Source organism: Acomys russatus, chromosome 19 (genome assembly GCF_903995435.1).
Source record: "Acomys russatus chromosome 19, mAcoRus1.1, whole genome shotgun sequence".
Classification (NCBI taxonomy): Eukaryota; Metazoa; Chordata; class Mammalia; order Rodentia; family Muridae; genus Acomys; species Acomys russatus.
Window position 1 is genome coordinate 36,404,635 of NC_067155.1, and position 21,633 is coordinate 36,426,267.

The 21,633-nt window shown below is 50.0% G+C and overlaps 1 protein-coding gene across 1 annotated transcript in view; it reads right to left on the minus strand.

Moving 5' to 3' along the window:
• LOC127202522 (kinesin-like protein KIF19) overlaps nucleotides 1-21,633 on the minus strand; it is a 47,375-nt gene continuing 25,742 nt past the window's right edge. Inside the window, exons 13-20 of the mRNA XM_051161160.1 lie at nucleotides 17,106-17,376; nucleotides 14,090-14,211; nucleotides 11,038-11,165; nucleotides 8,510-8,618; nucleotides 7,799-8,131; nucleotides 5,440-5,590; nucleotides 2,710-2,817; nucleotides 1-373 (exon numbers count right to left, since the gene is read on the minus strand). Coding sequence (XP_051017117.1) covers nucleotides 273-373; nucleotides 2,710-2,817; nucleotides 5,440-5,590; nucleotides 7,799-8,131; nucleotides 8,510-8,618; nucleotides 11,038-11,165; nucleotides 14,090-14,211; nucleotides 17,106-17,376 — 1,323 coding nt within the window. The 3' untranslated portion in view covers nucleotides 1-272. The remainder of the gene's footprint in view (nucleotides 374-2,709; nucleotides 2,818-5,439; nucleotides 5,591-7,798; nucleotides 8,132-8,509; nucleotides 8,619-11,037; nucleotides 11,166-14,089; nucleotides 14,212-17,105; nucleotides 17,377-21,633) is intronic.

A 21,633-nucleotide genomic window follows, 5' to 3' on the forward strand; every position in this document is an offset into this window, starting at 1 on the left:
CAGACTGTTCAGTGGCTGGAGGCAATGAGGACACATTCTCCTACCCTGGGGACCTCCACAGCCTGAGTGTGGGCCACGGGCTATTAGTCATCAGAATCCAGGGACATGGAGCTGTCACAGGGGCATCCTCAGCAACTGTAATGACCCAGGAAAGGCCCAAAGTCAACATGGCCAGGTCCTCAAGCATGTGAGGTGACTCACTCTCCATCTCTGCTCCAGTGTTGGGGTCCACCGGACTCTTGGCCTTCCAGGTAGCTGTCTCCTGCTGCCATCTACTTTGGACGCCTTGGCCTCTTGGCACTGCCACCCTGCAGCTTGGAAGGATTGTTGGGAGGCAGTGGGCTGTGACGCCGGCCTCTGCTATCTGTAGACCCTGGGGTGGAGAGGAGACTTTAGTTTGTGGCCAGACCAACCCAAGCGAAGTCAACATTCACCAGACGTTGTGACTTTAGCCCATCTGTGGCCACTTGCAACTTGATACTCACATCACAGGACCTGGACTCTCCCTGGACACACACACACACACACACACACACACACAAATACACAAACACGCACACATGCACACATGTACACACACACATATACACACATATATACACACATATACAAATAGACAAACATATACACAAATACACACACACATTTGGGACATGCAGCTGACCTCCTCAATACCAGATTCCTCTTCCAGCTATCATGTGTGACCTCAAAAGCTTTCCTCATCAACCTTCAGGCTGATGTGGTTATTCCACGCTCCCAGGCCACTCAGTTAAGCAGCTCTGGCCAAATACGACAAAGATGAGGACTTGTGTGGACCCTTCCCTATCCCCCACACTCAAAGATACAGTATTAAACAGGCTCTCATTCAGCATGCTTGGCTGTCCCCTCAGCACCTGGAAGACCCTTTCCTCCAGAACCTTTAATCCCCACCCCAGAAACAGCAGCATGAGGAAAAGTTAAGATGCCGCACCAGGGCCGGGCGTGGTGGCGCACACCTTTAATCCCAGCACTTGGGAGGCAGAGGCAGGCGGATCGCTGTGAGTTCGAGGCCACCCTGATCTACAAAGCGAGTCTAGGACAGCCAAGGCTACACAGAGAGACCTTGTCTCAAAAAACAAACAAACAAACAAAAAAGATGCAGCACCAGGAACTGATGTCAGACAACAGGAAGGACTGCCCACTTCCCCCTACCCCCTCAAAATCCTGGTAGTCAAACAGCCCAGGAGTGTTTGACTTCACCCAATGGTATTAAAGGTGCTAAAGGAAGTTTGCTGGCCCCAGGAAGGAATCGGGGTAGCTCTGGCTTCTCCATTTGAGATGGCGATGACATGAACATGGACACTAATGTGGCCAACCTCATAACTGGGGTTTGGTTGGAAGTCAGAGTCATGCTTGTCAGGAGGCAAGGAAGAGGAGGGACACGGCTGCAACCCTCAAGACTGCCACCTAACCTGGCCACCCTCCTGCAGAGTGATGCTTCCCATCCTGTGAGGGGTCTTAACTGGGATCTTTCTCAGTCAAACAAACCACAACAGACTTAGCTGTGAAGGAATAAACCAGGGTGAGCTGGTGGTGAGCAGGGTCGGGGGTGAAACGGCACAGGGTTGTCATCTTAACTCTTAGGAAGTGAAGGATGACATTTGTGACTTCCAATCCAGCCCGGTCTACATAGTGACTATACACACGCCTGGAGAAGGTGCTATCCTGGATCATAAATTGGAGCTAAACGTATCCAATAAAATAATAATACTTGGTTGTGTGATGTGTGTGCAGGCGTGTGCAGATGTGTCTACATGACAGTAAACATTTGTGCAGAGGTCAGAGTACACTCTCAGGTGTTGTTTCTTGGACCCTAGGATGGATGGATGGATGGATGGTGAACCCCAGCGATCTCCCTGCCTCTGTCTTCTCCGATCTCAGATTATAAGCACACGCCAGCACACTGGGCTTTTTTGTATGGATTTCAGGGGGTCTGTCTCAGGACCTCATATTTGCAAGGCAAACATGTATAGAGTTAGCTATATCCCCAGCCCCAGTAAGAATATTTGTTAAAAGAACTTGAAGGAGCCATATGCAGTGGGTAGGGAATGGACTCAAGCAGATGCCCACCTAATTCCTGTTCCCGTTGCCCTGGTGGCACCTCCCCAGGACAGAGCATTCACCTATTGGCTCCACTGAGCAGGGTGCCTGTTCCACCAGTATCCCACTCCTAGCTATGTCACCTCAAGCCCTGAAGCCTGCTGACCTTCCTCCTCCTTGCCTCCTCTGCCCTCTCCTGCCCACCTTGACCCTTGACCCTTGACCCAGCCAGGCACTATGGACCAGATGTCTCATTCAAAGTTAAGGGAAATGTTTGAGAGGGGGAGTGAAGAGCTCCGTCAGGGATGCCAGGGGACTTTTGCTGGGACAAGGACAGCTTGGAAAGCCACCTGGTCCCTAATGTCTCTTCCCAACCAGTACATGGAGCTGGCCAAGGGAGACAGAGAGCTCAGCTTCGAGTCCTGGCAGTCCACACACTGCCAGGGTCACCCCCAACCCCCTGTCTTCTGAGAACATTGCTAAGTATATCGTTTACAAGTGACAGTGGCCTGGACAGTGGGATGCTGCTGCCCTTCCACTGATTCTCCCTCAGAGGGAACATGTGTATCCAAGATGCCAGTGGGGTGGGGGACAGGGGGACACAGGGGATTTGGAGGCGCAGCCACTGACCTCGGATGTCACGTGGCAGGAGGGGAGGCCGGCTTGGTGCTGCGCTGCTCTGCCACATGGCACTGGGGAAGGTGAAGCTGACCTCTGGCACTTGAAGTGTGTTCTCATCTGAAGGACACCAGCAACGGGGACTGTTATTTGTACCCACCAAGCCTAGAGACCAAAGTTAGCAGTAGGAGAGGAGGCGCCTCCCTCACTACCTCCCTATGGCTCCACGGGAGGCTGGGGGCTGGGGGCCAAGGAGCGAGGAAGAAGACAAAGATGAGTAGGAAAAGAAAGAGGTAGATTTAGAGAAATTAAATTGCTAAGCAGTCTGGCTTGGCTTCAAGCTCTCAATTACCCCCACCCGTACCCCCAACGCAGCCTCAGCATCGTCTCACCAGCGATTGCTTCCTGTGAGGCTCAGACTCAGAGTTTAATTTTTTTTTTTTTGAGAATTTATTATACAGGGGCTGGAGAGATGGCTCAGTGGTTAAGAGCACTGACTGCTCTTCCAAAGGACCAGGGTTCAATTCCCAGCACCCACATGGCAGCTCACAACTGTCTGTAACTCCAAGATCTGGCACCCTCACACAGACATACATAAATTTAAATTAAATTAAATATATTTTTAAAAAAGAATTTATTATACAGACTGTGAGTTGGCAGGCCAGAAGAAGGCACCAGATCTCACTATAGATGGTTATGAGATTCCATGTGGTTGCTGGGAATTGAACTCAGGACCTTTAGAAGAACAGTTAGTGCTCTTAACCTCTGAGCCATCTCTCCAGCCCCTCCTTTTTTTTTTTAATTTTTAAAAAATTAAAAAAAATTTTTTTTTGTCTTAGTGATAATATTTTATTCAGATGTGCAATCCCTCCTTTTTTTTTTTTTTTTTTTTTTTTTTTTCCCAAAGTAGTTTCTCTGTTTTAGGCCTGGCTGTCCTGGACTCACTTTGTGGACCAGGATGGCCTTGAACTCATCAGGCTGCCTCTGCCTCCCCAGTGCTGGAGTTAAAGGTGTGTGTCACTACTGCCTGGCTCGGAGTTTAGTTCTTGAAGGGCCACTGACTGAGCCATAAGGTGCTCTGTCACGTGTGTGCATGTGAGTTTGCGTGGATGAGGAAGCCAGAGGTCGATACTGGGTATTCTCCTCCATCACTCTCCACCCTTTGCCTGGGATCTCACTATGTAGCCTTAGCGGGCCTGAGACTCACTTTAGACCAGGCTGGGCTCTGAACTCACAGAGATCGGCAAGCCTCTGCCTGGGATTAAAGGCATCCCCTCCAATGGTACGCACACCTTTAACCACAGCACTCAGGAGGCAGAGGCAGGCAGACCTCTGTGAGTTAGAGGCCAGCCTGGTCTACAAAGTGAGTTCATGACAGACAAGGCTACACAGAGAGACCCTGTCTCAACCCCCTACTCCCCTCCCCCCACCAAAAAAAGTGTGCACCACCACTCCCAGCTTTCTACTTTGTTTTTTGAGACATGGTCTCTCACTGACCCTGGCGCTCATGGCTTTGGCGAGGAGCTTCGAGTCTCTGGCCCCATGACCAGGGCTGCAGATACACACTACAGCACTGGGCTTCTCCATGGTTGCTCAAGCTTGTATGGCACTTTATGAACTAATTGTGATCACAGAAACCAACGTCTATAATCAGAACAGTGATGCCTGTAATTCCGGACTTCAGGAAGCTGAGGGCAAGAGGATGGCAATCTTTTTGTTTGTTTGTTTGATTTTGTTTTTTCGAGACAGGGTTTCTCTGTGTAGCCTTGACTGTCCTGGACCAACTTTGTAGACCAAGCTGGCCTCGAACTCATAGAGATCCGCCTGCCTCTGCCTCCAGGGTGCTGGGATTAAAGGCGTGAGCCACGACTCCAATCTTAAGAATAGTCTGGGCTATATAGCAAAACATTTGTCAAGACAATTTTTTAAAAAAGTTCGGGCCAGGCATGACGGCACATGCCTTGCATACGTCTTTAGTCCAAGCACTTTGGGGGCAGATGGAGGTGGATCTCTATGAGTTTGAGTTCAAATGCAGCCTTGTCTACAAAGAAAGTTCCAGGCCAGCTAGGGTTACTAGGCTAGCTTGTCTCACACACCCCCACACACAAAAGCAGCCAGGTGTGGTGGCACACACCTTTAGTCCCAGCACTCAGTAGGCAGAGGCAGGCAGATCTCTGTGAGTTCAAGGACAGCCTGGTCTACAAAGGGAGTCCAGGACCAGCCAAGGCTACAGAGAAACCTTGTCTTGAAAAGCAAAAAACAAAAACAAAATAAAAAACAACAACAAAAAAGCTTCTCTGCTTTACTTAAGTGAGGGTGTCATGGAGCCCAAACTAGCCTCAAAGTTACCATGCAGCTGAGGACTACCTCCAGTCTTTGATCTGCCTGCCTCCACTTCCCAGGTGTTGAGGCCTGCACCACCACACCCTCTGGTGGGGAATGGAACCTAGGGCTCCACACATGCTAAGCAAACATGCTACCATTTCAAATCCATCCCAACTGGTTTATATCTAGACAGATATGAACTCTACATCTAGATATGAGGAGATGGTCCAAGGGATCTTAATTTTCCAGGTCACTGGCCCATCCACCCAACAATCAATTAAGCAAATTAGGAAAAACCAAAGCCAAAACTCACATGAAAAAGCATGGCCAACCCATGACAGCCCAGACTGTCCCAGGTCTTTGGCTTGTATGGCCTGAGATACAGAAAACCTTATTTTTCTTTCTTTTGCCCCATACCTGCATGAGAACTGAGGCTGGGTTTCATCTTGGAGGCCACAGGGACAGCAGGGAAAAAGCTCTTCCCGGACTGCTTTGGTGGCTGGAGGTGTGCAGGGGACAGCTGGCCCTCAGGTGGCTGCTCTGTAGAGGGCTGATGTCTCTCCATCGTCTGTAGTTTGGAAAAGGAACGTGGAAGGGCAGAATGAGGGCGGCAAGGTTGTTTTTAATAAACACCTACTATGTGCCAGAGTAACAAATCACTGAATCACCAAACAGCCCCAATAAAGGAGTAAGTGGGTGGCCGGGTCTGACTCCTGCCCCCTTCCCTTGTAGAGAAGGTGTTTGAATGTGGGTGACCCCCAGAGGCCCATGTGTTTGAATGCTTGGCCCATAGGGAGTGGCCTTGTTGGAGTAGGGACAGCCTTGTTGGAGGAAGTGTGTCTCTGTGGGGGGCGGACTTTGAGGTCTCATATGCTTCAACTAGGCCTGGAGTGGCATTCACTTCTGCTGCCTGTGGCTCAGGAGGTAGAACTCTCGGCTCCGTCTCCAGCACCATGTCTGCTTGCGTGCTGCCATGCTTCCCGCCATGATGAGAATGGGCTGAACCTCTGAACTATAAGCTAGCCCCAATTCAATGTTTTCCTTTATAAGAGTTGTCCTGGTCGTGGCATCTCTTCACAGCAATAGAAACCCTAACTATGGGGCTGGAGAGATGACTCAGCAGTTAAAAACATTGACTGTTCTTCTAGAGGCCCCGGATTCAAATCCCAGCACCCACAGGCAGCTCACACCTGTCTACAAATCCAATTCTGACACCTTCACATAGACATGCATGCAGGAAAAACACCATTGCACAAAAAAATAAAAGTAAATGAGAAAGAAAGACAGATGGACAGACAGAAAGGAAGGGAGGGAGGAAGAAAGGGAGGGAGGGAGGAAGAAAGAAAGAAAGAAAGAAAGAAAGAAAGAAAGAAAGAAAGACCCTAACTAAGACAGAGGGCTTTCAGGGTTGTGTGCTACACAGGTTAGTATGTGGAGTACAGCCCTCCCATGCGTGGGTGAGCTTCATCCAATCAGGTGAAGGCCTGAGTGGGACAGTAAAGCAGATACACCCCAAGTAAGAGAACCTCCACTGTTTTCCAACTGGGACATTGTGTTCTTCCTGCCTTCATGACTAACAGCAGGAGCTCACCTCGCCTCCCCGCCCCCCCCACTTCTGCTACCTCCTTTCCTTTATATTGAACGAATCAGCTGATCATTTGCTTTTTTCTTTCTTGATTGTTAATTTCAGCGTGTTGGATACGGGGTCCCAATATATAGCCCAGGCTGGCCTCGAGCTGACGGTCCTCCACCCACAGCCTTCTAAAGGCTGCAATTAGAAGCCAGCATCACAATGCCCAGCCTTCATATTTCTCCCAAGCCAGTAAATAGCAGAGGTTGGGGTTTTGCTCACCAGAGGCCGGATGTAGGTTGGCCAGGCCCTCAGTCACCAGCAACACCAAACAGTGGAAGCACAGAAATAGGTGGTAGTGGTGAACCCAAGGAATTGACTCTCCTCACATGCCACTTAGGGGACTTGCTCTGAAGGCAACCAATGACCTTTTCCTTAAGTTAAAATATAATACTGACTGAGACATGGCTCAGTGGTAGAGCCCCTGCCTAGAATCTCCCAGTGAGGGGCTGGGGCATGGCTCAGTGGTAGAGCACCTGCCTAGAATCCCCCAGTGAGGGGCTGGGGTGTGGCTCAGTGGTAGAGCCCCTGCCTAGAATCCCCCAGTGAGGGGCTGGGGTGTGGCTCAGTGGTAGAATCCCTGCCTAGAATCCCCTAGTGAGGGGCTGGGGTGTGGCTCAGTGGTAGAGCACCTGCCTAGAATCCCCCAGTGAGGGGCTGGGGTGTGGTTCAGTGGTAGAGCACCTGCCTAGAATCCCCCAGTGAGGGGCTGGGGTGTGGCTCAGTGGTAGAGCTCCTGCCTAGAATCCCCCAGTGAGGGGCTGGGGTGTGGCTCAGTGGTACAGCACCTGCTTAATTCATGCAAGCTCCTGGGTTCTATCCCTAACCACAAAAGGGAGAAAAGAAGGAAGAAGGAAAGAAAGAAGGTAGGAATTTAATACTGAATTGGCACATGAAAATTCTCAGGTCACAGACCTGCATTTCTAGGATTATAAATGCACAAAACACAAGTGGACACTGTGGTTTGGGGCTGGGCAATGGGCTCAGGCACTGTGAAGGCTTGGTTTAGGGTAGGCACACTTTTCTTCTACCTCAACTACAGGGATCCCAAACATATGGGGGCTGTGTGAGTGGCCACCTGCCCTCCCCGGCCCCATCTCCTGCTGTCCCAGACATACCCCAACAAGCAGACAGACATCTATGTACCTGTTGCAGGTTCCAGGTGAATGAGGGTGACCGTTTCCTCCCTGCCTTCCTCTCCAGAGAGCGGTCCCTGCCGGGGCTGGCATGGGGCCACCTCCAGTCTGCGGGGCTGGGGTCCCTGGAGTCCAGGCAGCTACCATCTTTGTCATACACCTTGCAGCGCCGGCTGGCTGCTATGAGAGCAATGGTCTTGGTGCCCAGGGCCATCTCTTTGAGGGCCTGGACACTCAGAGGTGGGCTGCTCATTTCTCCTGCTGGCTGTGGGGTTCTCAGCTCTGAGCCAGCTGTGGGCTGCAGCCTGGAGACCAGACCCTTTGCGCCTAGAGCATTCGGCTTCTGTAAAAGAAGGGCACAGAGCCAGGTAGTGGTGGCGCACGCCTTTAATCCCAGCACTCAGGAGGCAGAAGCAGGTGGATCGCTGTGTGTTCGAGGCCAGCCTGGTCTACAAAGCGAGTCCAGGACAGTCAAGGCTACACAGAGAAACTTTGTCTCGAAAAACCAAAACAAAAAAGGAGAAGAAGAAGAAGAAGAAGAAGAAGAAGAAGAAGAAGAAGAAGAAGAAGAAGAAGAAGAAGAAGAAGAAGAAGAAGAAGAAGAAGAAGAGGAGGAGCACAGAGGGCACCCTCAGTAGTTAGTATGGTGTCCCAGAAGCAATCCTCCCATGCAGGCTAGATGGGAAAGGGTGTCCCTGTAGCTAGCACCCTTTATACCAACCTCAAGCATGGGGGGTGTCAGCAGGATACGGAGGGCTGGCGGAGGGAGAAGAGAGTCTTGTTTTCCAATCTTCCGCAAAGGGGTGCCTTTTGAGGACCTGTTCCCATCACTGGGGATGAAACAAGAGACGTTCTCGAGCCCCTGGGTCCTTGGTCACAGCCTGGGCAGCCTGGGATCCAGCTTCAGTTCCTGCTCCAGCCCAGAGCACTTTGGTCCATATATTGGGCAGGATGCCTAGCCTCAGCTCTGTTGCTGTGGCTGGGACCGTGCTGGCACGGCTATGCTGGTCACTGGCTACGTGTGGCCAGGGACAGCACAGGTTTGTGGTGTGCCAGGCCCTGCCCTCTATAGGAGAGGGAGATACGCAGCTCTGCTGTTCAGTCTTGGTTACCAAGCTAATGGGATGGAGAAAGACCACGTAAAGGAATCTCTAGGCCAGTCTGGGAAGGGTTATCTAGGCTGGGTTAATTGAGGCAGGCAGACCCACTGTAAGTCTGAATAATACCAACCCGTGTGGAATCCTGGATGAACTAAACAGGAGAAATGAGCATCAATATTCATCTCTTCCTGCTTCTTTTTTTAAAAGATGATGATGATGATGATTTTGGTTTTTCAAGGCAGGGTTTCTCTGTGTAGCCTTGGCTGTCCTAGGCTCACTTTGTAGACCAGGCTGGCCCTGAACTCACAGCGATCCACCTGCCTCTGCCTCCCGAGTGCTGGGATTAAAGGCATGCACCACCATGCCCAGCCCTATTATTTTTAAAAATATTTTACTTAATTTTAATTTATGTGCATTGGTGTAGGGGTGTCAGATCTTGGAGTTACAGACAGTTGTGAGTTGCCATGTGGGTGCTGGGAATTGAACCCAGGTCCTCTAGAAGAGCAGGCAGTGCTTTTAACCACTGAACCATCTCCCTAGCCCCTTATTTTTATTATGTACACAGTGTACTGCCTGCATGCCAGAAGAGGTCATCAGATCACATTATAGATGGTTGTAAGCCACCATGTGGTTTCTGGGAATCGAACTCAGTACCTTTGGAAGGACAGACAGTGCTCTTAACCTCTGAGCCATTCTCCAGCTCCCCCTCCTTCCTTCTTAACCAAGGAAGTCATATCTTCTCCACCACAACGAAGCATACCCTCAAAAGGTGGCTTAACAGGAACTTAGAGTGCCTAGAGTGCCCCAGTGAGGGACCAGGATCCTGCATCATTGGTAGGGCACTTCCCTGGAGTCCTCCAGGGAAACACTAGGGCCTGGCTAAGTTCAGTCCCTAATTAATGCAAAGGGGGTGGGGGGAGGGAAGACTGGGGCTGGGGCTCCTTTAGTACAGCACTTGCCTAGCATGCCCTGGGCTCCATCGGCATGAGTTGGACTCGCGGAGGTGCATGCCTGTAATCTTAGCACTGGGGAGGTGGAGGCAGGAGGATTATAAATTCAAGATCATCCACAGCCATACAGTGAGCCTAAGGCCAGCCTGGGCTGCAAAGAGACCTTGTCTCAAAACAAACAAACAAATTTTTAAAAGATGTTGAAGAGGACTCGGGAGATGGCTCAGAGGTGAAGAGCACTGTCTGCTCTTCCAGAGAACCTGGTTTCAATTCCCAGCACCTGCATGGTGGCTCACAACTACCTATAATTCCAGTTCCAGGGGCTCTGACTCCCTCACACAGATATTCATGTAGGCCAAACACCAAATACACATAAAAATAAATAATCATTTATTTTTTAAAAAGATGTTGAAGGTTGAACAATGGTGGAGCACATCTTTAAACCCAGCACTTAGGAGGCAGAGGCAGGTAGATCTATCTCTATGAGCTCGAGGCCAAACTGATATGCAGAGCTTGTTCCATGACAGCCAGGGCTACACAAAACCAAAACCGAGAATGAGAAAGATATTGGAGACACCTCCCTGCTTCTTCTCCTTCCCTCTCCTGCCACGGCATAAGGACATAGCAAGAAGGCGGCCATCTTCCGCACCTGGCAGGTCCCTTCACACCTCCAGCAGGCTGGCCTCGGACTTCCAGCCTCCACAACTGTGAGACAATTCCTGTTATTTAATCTGAGTGTATTTAACCCAGAGTGTAGTGTTTTGTCATGGCAGCCTGAGCAACAAGACAGTCATTCAGCTGATGCGGTGGTGGTGCACGCCTTTAATCCCAGCACTCAGGAGGCAGAAGCAGGTGGATCTCTGTGAGTTCAAGACCAGCCTATTCTACAAAGCAAGTCCAGGACAGCCAAGGCTACAAAGAGAAACCCTGTCTCAAAAAAACAAAAACAAAAACAAACACAAACAAACAAACAAAACAAACTCAGGTCACTAGACTTGCAAGGCAAGCCCTTTCTTAAGTGACCTATCTCCCCGGTACCTCATTTAAGACAAGCTCAGGAGGAGGATATGAGACAGGGCCCTGAAAGAGGGAGCCGGGGCTCGCAGGTGAGCCCCTGTGTGTCGGCAGGTTCCTGAGAACTATGGCCTCGTTCCACCGGGGACCTATTATCTTCCCTCTCACCTGGGTTCTGTGCTCACCTGTCTCTCTCTAGGAGCAACTGGGGCAGCTCAAATGTGGCACCCCACGGGAGGTCCCTCCTGTCACTCAGAGACTCTCCACTGCTCTCCTCAGGTGGTGGTGGTGACACATTCATAATGGGGCCATCCTGGAAGGAGAGGAGAAGACTCAGGACATCAGGAGCACAGGAGACAGGGTCGCCAAGCTGAAGGTGTCTAAGGGACTATGGGTAAGCTGGTGTACTCCCTCTGCTAGGTCTCAGGGGAAGCCATGAGCCAGGGACCACCAGCCTGGTCTGCTTAACCTATTTCTCTCATGGGAATAGAGGAAAACAAACAAACAAACAATTTAAAAGATACTGAAGGTTAAGCAGTGGTGGCACCTGCCTTTAATCCAAGCACTTAGGCAGAGGCTGGCGGATCTCTGTGAGTTCAAGGCCAGCAGACCCTGCCCCTCACCTGGGCAGCACAGTAGAGCTGACCCCGGTGGTAGCGGTGGTGTGGTTGAATGGGCCCCAAGGGCGTGAGCATCAGAGAGCTGGCCCTGACACTTGTCTGTCATGTGGTAACATGAATGAGGGGAAGATGCCACCCTCTTCCCTTGACACCTACAGCAGACAGAAAAGCTGGCCTAGCGGCCATCAGAATGGGAGAGCTCACCCTGCACCTCACTTTCTGCAGCATTTGGTAGAGCAGGCCTTGCACCTCACCTGGGGCCACAGTAGAGGTGGCCCTGGGTCGCAGGTGAGCCAGCCCTGAGATTGCATGTAGGAGAGCTGGTCCTGCCTCTTGCCTGCTGTGTGGTGGCGCAGATGAAGGAGAGACACCCTCCTCCCCTCCCTGGCCCCTCGCCATCTGTGGCAGGCAGGAGAGCTGGCCCTGCGGTCATGAGAGTGGGAGAACTGGCTATGTCCCTCACTGGCTGCAATAAGAAGATTGGGCCCTGCACCTCACCTGGGCAGCAGGGTAGAGCTGGCCCTGGTTCTGGGGGTTGCTAGTGAGTCAGCCCCAAGGGCATGAGAGCGGGCGAGCTGATGGGTTGACCAACTCAGATACCTTTTAGGTCCAGACCCAGAGCTTTGAATTGGCCACTCAAGCATCTACCCCATGAATGAACTTCTAGAGTCCATGAAGGGGCCGCTCCTACAGGTCCAAAGCTGCAGGATCTCCATGACACAGGGCAACAACAGGATATCTGAGAGGAGTCCCAGTGAGGTTCCAATATTGATAAAATAGCAGAATCCAGAGGCCTCGAACCAGACCAAAAAGGCATTCCATTTGCAACCAAAGTGTGGAAATAGGGCGTACTGTGGGACACATTGTGACACACTACAGCTTCCACAATGAGATTCTTTTTTCTCTGTTGGGGGTGAGGTTGCAAGGGTGGAGGGTGGGTATGAGGGGACGGGGAGATGAGTGGGATTGGGGTGCATGATGTAAAATTCACAAAGAACAAATAAGAAGTTAAAAAAAGAAAGAAAGAAAGAAAAAGAAAAAAGAGGCCAGGCAGTGGTGGCGCACGCCTTTAATCCCAGCACTCGGGAGGCAGAGGCAGATGGATTGCTTTGAGTTTGAGGCCAGCCTGGTCTACAGAGTGAGTCCAGGACAGCCAGGGCTACACAGAGAAACCCTGTCTCGAAAAACAAAAACAAAACCAAAAAACAAAAAAACAAAGAACAAAACAAAACTTAAAACCATTCCTCCCAACAGGAGCCCTGCAACAATGTAAAAAAATTCAAGCATTTCTCTGAGTTCCCCGGAGGATGCATCCAAGGGTCACCTGCCAATGCTTAGGATTCCCTCCCGCCAGCTTTGATCCACCTCAGATTCTTCAGAAATAGCCAAGGACTAGAGGCATGATAGAACAGAAGGCGGTGGTGGCCTGACCCAAGGGACTAGCACCCAGACCCGCCAGTACTCCAACTGCATCCTGCTCTACTTGCTCACTGGGCAGGCTGTGGCCTTTAGACCTACTGGACCCCTGCTAGTTATTTTATATGTATGTACTGTGAATTTGCATGTATATATGCATGTTCATGTGTGCACGCACATGTGGGAGAGGAGTGCATGTAGAGGGCAGAAGCGGCCTTTGGGTCTTTTCCTCATTCCTCCTCTTCTTCTTCCTCTTCTTTCTCCCCCTCCTCCTCTGTTGGGGACAATAGGCCATATGACCAATGTTCAGCCATCTTGTCCAAGTCTGCACCTTTAAGTCTCTGTCTTTCCCAGAGCTTACCTTTCACCAGAAACTAGCTGACCCTGTTGTGAGTCAGCAGCTAAGGACAGATAGGGATGGAGCGACCCTGTTGTGAGTCAGCAGTTACACTAAAGACAGATAGGGATACAGCGACCCTGTTGTGAGTCAGCAGTTAGACTAAAGCTAGATGAAGACAAAGCAAGATACCCTGTGTGGCAGGACGTCATGACCCTGCCTGGAATTCCCTGTTTTGAGAACGCAGCTGCGTTGCTATACCGATATGCTTCCTTGCCTTCTGAATTATAAAAGCTGCTGCCTGACTAATAAAGTTGAGAGCTTGATCAATCAGACTTGCTCTCCTTCCTTGTGTCTTGCATTTCTCAACAGGTGACCTCCCTCCCGAGTTTTAGTAGAACCCTGCAGGTCAGAGCACTCCTCCTCCTTCATCTTTTGAGACAGGGTCTCTCACTGAACCTGGGATCCATTAATTCAGCAAGAATGGCTGCTTGCTGAACCCCAGGGATCCACCGATTTCTGCCTCCCCAGCACTGGGGTGACAGACTTGTCCTGCCTCACTCAGCTTTTTTTTATTTTTAGAATGTCCAGGGGCTTGGGTGTTTATGCTTGCACAGTAAGCACCAACTGAGCTATCTCCCCAGCCCATTCCCCTGTCCTGGACCTGGTCTGGCTATGCAGCCTGTGGCTCAGCACATGCTCCACCTGGAACCGACTCTGAGTACCTGATACATGGACGGATCCTCAGTTTCCATCTCCCTTTCCTTGTTGTCCAACCCAGGCCAGCACGGGCTGGCCTAGAGCAGGGCACGATGGGATGGGGTTGACCATGGCCTTAGCCAGAGGTGGACAAGGGAGACTCACCCGGAGGGAGCTGGACATCACGGAGAGCTGCAGCAGCAGGCGGTCCAGCGTGCCCTCGCCCAGCTCCCGGGAGTACAGTCGATATTGCTGCTCCAGAGGCTCTGGGGCTGAAATGCCATTGTCTGAGGAAGCAGAGAGCACAGCCATCAGAATGTGCTAGAACACACATGGCCTCAGGCCAGGTGAAAACCACTACCATGTGTCAATAAGGCAACACTGTCCTGTAATGCTCAAAGGGAAGGAGCTTTTCTTCTCTGGTATACTGTCTTGCATATTTTCATACAGCTGTTTTGAGACAGGGTCTTCATGTTGCTCAGGCTAGTCTTGAACTCACTATGTAGCTGGGGATGAGCCTCTGATCTTCCTATACCTGCCAAGTGCTGGGACTGCAGGTGTGAGCCACCATACTTGGTTTAGACAATGATGGGAATGGAACCCAGAGTCTCATGAACGCTAGGCAAGCACTCTACCAACTGGGCTGCATGCCCAGCCTGCCCATCCATACATACATTCATCCATGCATGCATGAATGCATGCAGCCACCCACCTATTTATCTATCTATCTACTTATTTATGATTTTTTTTGCGACAGGATTTCTCTGTATAACCCTGGTTGTCCTGGAACTCCCTAGCACTATTTTAATTAATTATTGTTTTTTGAGACAAGGTTTCTCCGTATGCAGCCATTTTAACTTCTTCTTATGATGATGATGATGATGATGTGTGTGTGTGTGCGTGCGTGTGTGTGCGCGCGCGTGTGCGTGCGTGTGTGTGTGTGTGTGTGTGTGTGTGTGTGTGTGTGTGTGTGTGATGTTCAGGGTCTTTGGGAGGATGGGTAGACAGGGTCTCACTGTGCAGCTCCAGATGACTTAGAACTGACTATGTGGACCAGGGTAACTTTAAACGCACAGAGATCTATGGGCCTCTCCCTCGTGAGTGCTAGAATTAAACCATACATCATTATACTTGATAAGTCCAATGTGTTGAACATGCTAAGCTAGCATTCCACCATTGATCTAGCTATACCCTAGCTGAAGTTTAAAATTCTTTTTCTGTTGTTCTGAAATGTTCTTTTTAATCCTAACCTAATAGTACTGGGCTGAGCATGTAGCATGCTTGCCTGGGTTCCATCTCCAGCATCACCAAATCAGGAAGGGAAGAAAAGGGGGAGAGAAAAGACTGATAATGATTCTAAAGTAAAAATAAAATTTTAGTTAAAAGTAAAAGGCCAACTCCTGGTACATATACCCAAAAGAACTGACAAAAAAAAAAGTGTAATGCAGAAAACTGAACATGGCCAGGCAGTGGTGGCATATGCTATGCCTTTAGTCCTAGGACTCAGGAGGCAGAGGCAGACTGATCTAGGTTTGAGGCCAGAATGGTCTATAGAGTTGAGTTCCAGGACAACCAGAGACATACAGAGAAACAAAAAAGAGAAAGAAAAAATGAATGAATGAGAAAGGGGAGGGGGGGGGGGAGAACAGGACAGAAATGTTCTCCAAAGTATTGTTCATAACAGTCAAAGTGGAAACAACACCAGCACATGAGCTTATGGGCATAGGCTGCCCATGTGGTGGAACATCACCCAGCTATGAAAATGAACGACATTACAGTGTCTGCTACAACATGAATGAGCCTGGAGGAAAAAAAATGTTACGCTAAGTGAAAGAAGCCAGACACCAAAGGTCATGTAGTGTATCATTGCATTCACAGGAAATAGCCCAAACAGGTGAAACCAGAGACTCAAGGAGATGACTGGGGTCCCCACTCTTGAGAGAGCAGAGGCAGGAGGACTGTGTATTTAGGCCAGCCTGAGTTACACAATAAGACTCCATCTCAGAGAGAAAGAAAAAAATGGAAAAGATGGCTACGGGGGTACCGTGCTTGCTGCTCAAACATGATGACCTGAGTTGGGTCCCTCATCCCCACACAAAAGAGTAGAACATGGCAGTGAGTGGCTTTAAACCCAACAATGGGCAGACAGAGGCAGGAGGGTCCCTGGGGCTTGCTGGCCAGCCAGCCTGGCCTACTCAGTGAGCTCCAGGTTCATATGAGACCCTGTCTCAAAAAACAAAGTGGAAGCCGGGCCTGGTGGCACATGACTGTAATCCCAGCACTCTGGGAGGCAGAGGCAGAAGGATCTCTGTGAATTCAAGGCCAGCCTGGTCTACAAAGTGAGTCCAGGACAGCCAGGGCTACACAGAGAAACCCTGTCTCGAAAAACCAAAAACCAAACCAAACCAAACCAAACAAACAAACAAAGGTGGTACGTGATCCAAGAGGACACCTGGATATTGACTGCTGAACTCCACACATGCACTCATATGCACATATGCTCACATACAAACCCACACGAATGCAAAATAAATAAAGTATTTTTAGGAAGCGAAGACAGAGCTGGGTATGGCGGTCCATACCCTTAACCCCAGTGCTCAGGAGAAAGAGGCCAGTAGCTCTCTGTGACATTAAAGCCAGCCTGGTCTACATAGATGATCCCAGGCCAGCCAGGGCTGCATGGTGAGTCTCTGTCTCAAACCAAATAAACAACAAAAAAAGCTGGGCCTAAGAGAGTTGTGAGTTTGAAGACAGCCCAGATTAAGCCATGCAACCCTGGGAAGAAGAGAAGAATAAAGAAGAGAGAGAGAGAAAGGGGAGAGGGGAAGGGGAAGGGGGAGGGGAGGGAGAAGTGGGGAGGAATTGAGTATGAATAGGTGCCAGCCACAATAAGCAAGATGGTGGCAGACTGGTGTTTGTGCTATACTCTTGGGGACTGTCCTATGTTTTCTGACAGAGTTTTTGTTTGTTTGTTTGTTTGTGTATGATGTTGGGAACTGAACTCTGGGCCATCAATGGGATTACACACATGTGGCACCATGCTCAGCTTTTTAATGAGTTCTGGGCCTTGAACTCAGGTCCCCACATTTGTATAGTAAACACTTTACTGGCTGAGCCATTTCCCTTGGCCTCGTCCTGTGGTGTCGCTTTCAAGGATGCGGACACATGGAGCTGGCCTCACCCTGCATCAGCTGCCGCTGGCCCTGGATGAGCTGCTCGCACAGCAGCCGGTGCTGCTGATAGTGCTGGATCACGAAGTCCTTCTGGCACAGCAGGTTCTTACGGCACAGGTTGTCAGCCTGCAGCTCCGTGTTCTCCACCTCCAGCTCATGGGCCCTGCACAGCAGCCGCAGCACCTCCCGCTGGTCCTCACTGGTCACCTGCCTGGGCAGCAGTCTCTCCATCTGTGAGGCCTTCTTCTTGGCATGGGCCAGACGCTGCTCTAGCCCGGCCTGAGGGAGACAAGGAGAGCTCACTGTGAGAGCTAATACTGACCAGGTCCCTTTGACAGGACCTAGAGGGCACATGTGAGCAATAATGCAAATTAGGTAGCTCTGGCCAAGCCCATGAAGGATTATGTTGTTATCTGTGGTGGGAAAGCCCATCCTAAATGTGGACCACACCATTCCCTGGACTGGGGCCCTGGACTGAATGAAAGGAAGAAAAAGAGCTGAGAAGTGGCATTCATCTCTCTCTGCCTCCTGACTGTGGATGCCATGTGAGCAGCTGCCTCACACTCCTGCCGCCATGCCTTCCTGCCATGACGGCCTGTGAACCCGCAGACTGTGAGCCAAATAAACGCTTCCTTTTTTTTTTTTTTTTTTTGGTTTTTATGAGACAGGGTTTCTCTGTGTAGCCTTGGCTGTCCAGGACTCACTTTGTAGACCAAGCTGGCCTCGAACTCACAGCAATTCGCCTGCCTCTGTCTCCCAAGTGCTGGGATTAAAGGCGTGCGCCACCACACCCGGCTTGAGAGCTTGTTTTGCAAGTACAAACCCATCTCTGCAGAGCCCACTTCTCAGAAGGAGCCCTAACAGGCAACACTCAGCTGTGCTAATCTCCATGAGCTAGTGCCCGGCATCCAGGGACAGTGCCCGGCCACCAGAACTCACCGAGTATCAGAACAGATAGAGTGAATGTACACTCCTCTGAATCCTAGTCTGAGTAGTCCAGCATGCAGCAAGCAGCTGTCCAGCTGTTCTGTGTGCCAACCAACAAAAAGGCAAACCGCCCTTCCTGTAGATGGACAGAGTTTTCCTCAGAGCAGAATCCCTGATAATGGCAAGGATAGAGTATGCATAAACACAGGACCTTCCCAGCGCTGGCTCTGTCTGTGCAGTATTCCGTCTGAGCCTGTGGTCAGCTCGGCTGGAGAGATGGCCCAGCAGTTCTGTGCCCAGTCCCCGTACTGGCTGACTCACAACTACCTGGAAATCAGCCAGGCGTGGTGGTGCACACCTTTCATCCCAGCACTCAGGGAGGTAGAGGCAGGCAATTACTGTGAGTTTGAGGCCAGCCTTGTCTACAAAGTGAGTCCAGAACAGCCAAGGCTACACAGAGAAACCCTGTTGAGAAACAAAAATCAGCAAATAAATAAATAAGCAAACAACCAACTACCTGCAGCTTTAGCTCTAGGGTATCTGATGCCCTCTTCTGGTCTCCTCAGAAACTGGCACTCACACTGGATGTGGCGGCTCATGCCTTTAATCCTAGCACTTGGGAGGCAGAGGCAGGCAGATCACTGTGAGTTCAAGGCCAGCCTAGTCTACATCGCAGGTTCTAGAGAAGCCTACACAGAGAAACCCTGTCTTGAAAAAAATACAAAAACAAAACAAGACGAGTAGTGGTGGCTCACGCCTTTAATCTCAGCACTCAGGAGGCAGAGGCAGGCGGATCTCTGTGAATTTGAGGCCAGCCTGGTCTACAAAGTGAGTTCAGGACAGCCAAGGCTAACACAGAAAAACCCTGTCTTGAAAAAAAAAAAAAACTAAAAAACCCAAAACCAAAAGAAAAGAAACTGGCACCCCCATGCATTTACTCCACACACATATAGACACATAAATAAAAATAAAAAATTAACATTTTCTAAAAAAAATAAAACAGATGCTTGGTAGGCAGGGTGTTGGCTATCCTGGTAGGACACCACCCCCTGAGAAACCCCTAATAAACTTATTTCATTCCTCAAGCTGAATTTGGATGAGTCTTTCTTTTCTTCTTCCTCCTCTTCTTCTCTCCCTCTTTGTTAGCACAGGCTGGCCTCAAACTCACTATGTAGCTGAGGATGACCTTGAACTTGGAATTCTCGGGCCTCCAGAGTGCTGGAGTTACAGGTGTGCACCGTCAAGGGTCCAGCTTCTGTAGTGCGAGAGGTGGAACCTGGGGCGTTGTGCAGACTAGACCAGAGCTCTACCAACCTGGCCACATCCCCAGCCCTGGGATAAATCAAGGGCTGTTAGTGCCACTTCAGTTTGGGGAGAACAGTTAACTTCATATCTCCCCAGAAATGTAAGCCGACGACAAGCTTGTCTAAACACCTGCTCTGCTTTTTCCTGGAGAAACCACAGCAGAGGCTCTTGGCCGCATTTTCCACTCACTTCTCCTATTTCCTAACCAGCCTAATACTTCTGCATGGGGCCATGTGTGGTGTGGGATGGCAGACCCCTCCTCCTGGGGACTGTGAGTGGCAAACTGCCTTTTCAACACCAGGAAACAGCCACCCGCCTCACACAGTGACATGGCTTCAGGATGCACGCACGCGCGTACACACACACATAAGCGCATACACATGTGTATGCCGCATTTGCACTTGATGAAAATGCCCACCATGCCTATAAAACACCTTTCTGTCAAACTTGTATCCCTTCATCCTGGAATCTGCTCAGGTGACTCAGCAAATACATTATCACACCATTCAACTACCTCCACGTGGCCCCCAGAGAGTCATATGGGGCTCAGGGTGCTTTGCATGCTCAGAGTCTTCTCCCCAAGGAATGGGCAGATAACAACTGAGAAAGATGTGTTCTTCATTAACTTATTCTTTCCATGATAACTAAAGACGTGGAGGATTAGCCAGGAACTCACTGTCATAACAGATTAACCAAAAGACAGGCACAAGCCAAGAAGTTACTTATAATCAATAATGTGGGAAAAAATAATGAGGATGATAAAATAATAACTTGTCACTGAGCTGGCAGAGAGGCTGTGAAATAATATGGCTTGTTTTTTTCCTTCCGATGATCTGGAATTGATTCTACTCGCTTCCTCCCCAACTCCTGTCTAGGCATCCTCCCTCAGCTCCTCCCAACTCCTGTCCAGGCTGCCTCCCTCAGCTCCTCCCAACTCCTGTCTAGGCATCCTCCCTCAGCTCCTCCCAACTCCTGTCTAGGCATCCTCCCTCAGCTCCTCCCAACTCCTGTCTAGGCATCCTCCCTCAGCTCCTCCAAACTCCTGTCTAGGCATCCTCCCTCAGCTCCTCCCAACTCCTATCTAGGCATCCTCCCTCAGCTCCTCCCAACTCCCTCCCATCAAGCCTCCCTCAGGTCCTCCCTGTCTCCCAGACCCCTGACTTCTAACAACCCCCGAGGTCCTCCCTGAGATCCTCCCTAACTCCTCCCCTCCCTCCATTCTCCCCTTAGTGTTCCCCAGCTCCATCAGGACTGCCCTGAGGCTCTTTTCCATCCCCCTGCATACAGCCTCCTGAGTTCCCCTCAACTCCTTAGCAGAACAAACAACCTGTCCTGTAATGACAGTTTTGGGTCTTTGTAAACTTAGTTATGTTATGTTGGGATAATCTGATGTATTTGATGCTAATTACTGCTTGTTGTCTGACCTGTCTTTTGTTTAATAAAAAAGCCATCCCACCTGGGCAGAGCAGGAGATAGGTGGGGCTTAGAGAGGAAGGAATTCTGGGAAGAAGAAAGACTGCCACAAGGAAAAAAAGAAGAAAGACCACCACCAAAAGAAGAAGAGAGACCTAAGGTGAAGAGAGAAAGGCCGCCATGGGTTAGCTAGAAGAGAAACACATGGCCGGTGGCGTGGATGGAGAATCCGGCCCAGATAAAGAACATGAGCAAGTATTTGGGATTATGGATGGCAGGTAATTTAGAGGATTGATATCTGCCCTGCCCCAGGTTAACCAAGGCTATTTTAAAATATAACAAGTGTCTGTGTCTTGATTGATCGCTAGCTGGGCCTACAGGTAATACAGATAATACATATAATTTTAAAAACAATAATATTATGTAAATATGTTTTTTTGTTTTAATCCCAAGTCAGGGATTTTAGTTTGGAGTTTAAGGGTTGGGGATTTAGCTCAGTGGTAGAGCGCTTGCCTAGCAAGTGCAAGGCCCTGGGTTTGGCCCTCAGCTCTGAAAATAAAATAAAATAAAATAAAAGTAAATACATCTTTAGTTTGGGCTTTAGTATGTCCACAGCTGATAACTGCCACATGAAGGCCACGGTCTTTGCTACCTGGTAATGGAGAGGGGTGTGGTCTAGGACTCAGGGAGATAAAGACAGGAGAAAGTGTGGTGTGTGAGTGACGGTGTGGTGGTTTGGAGAGATCAGAGACAGCTGAATGGTGTGTCAGATGGAGGGAAACATTTCGACACTGCAGCTTAGAGGAGACTGCTTGCTGCATTTGCTGTTGATAGAGATTGGTATTGCCCCAAAAGAACCCATTGACCCTAAACACTCAGGAGAAGAAAAGG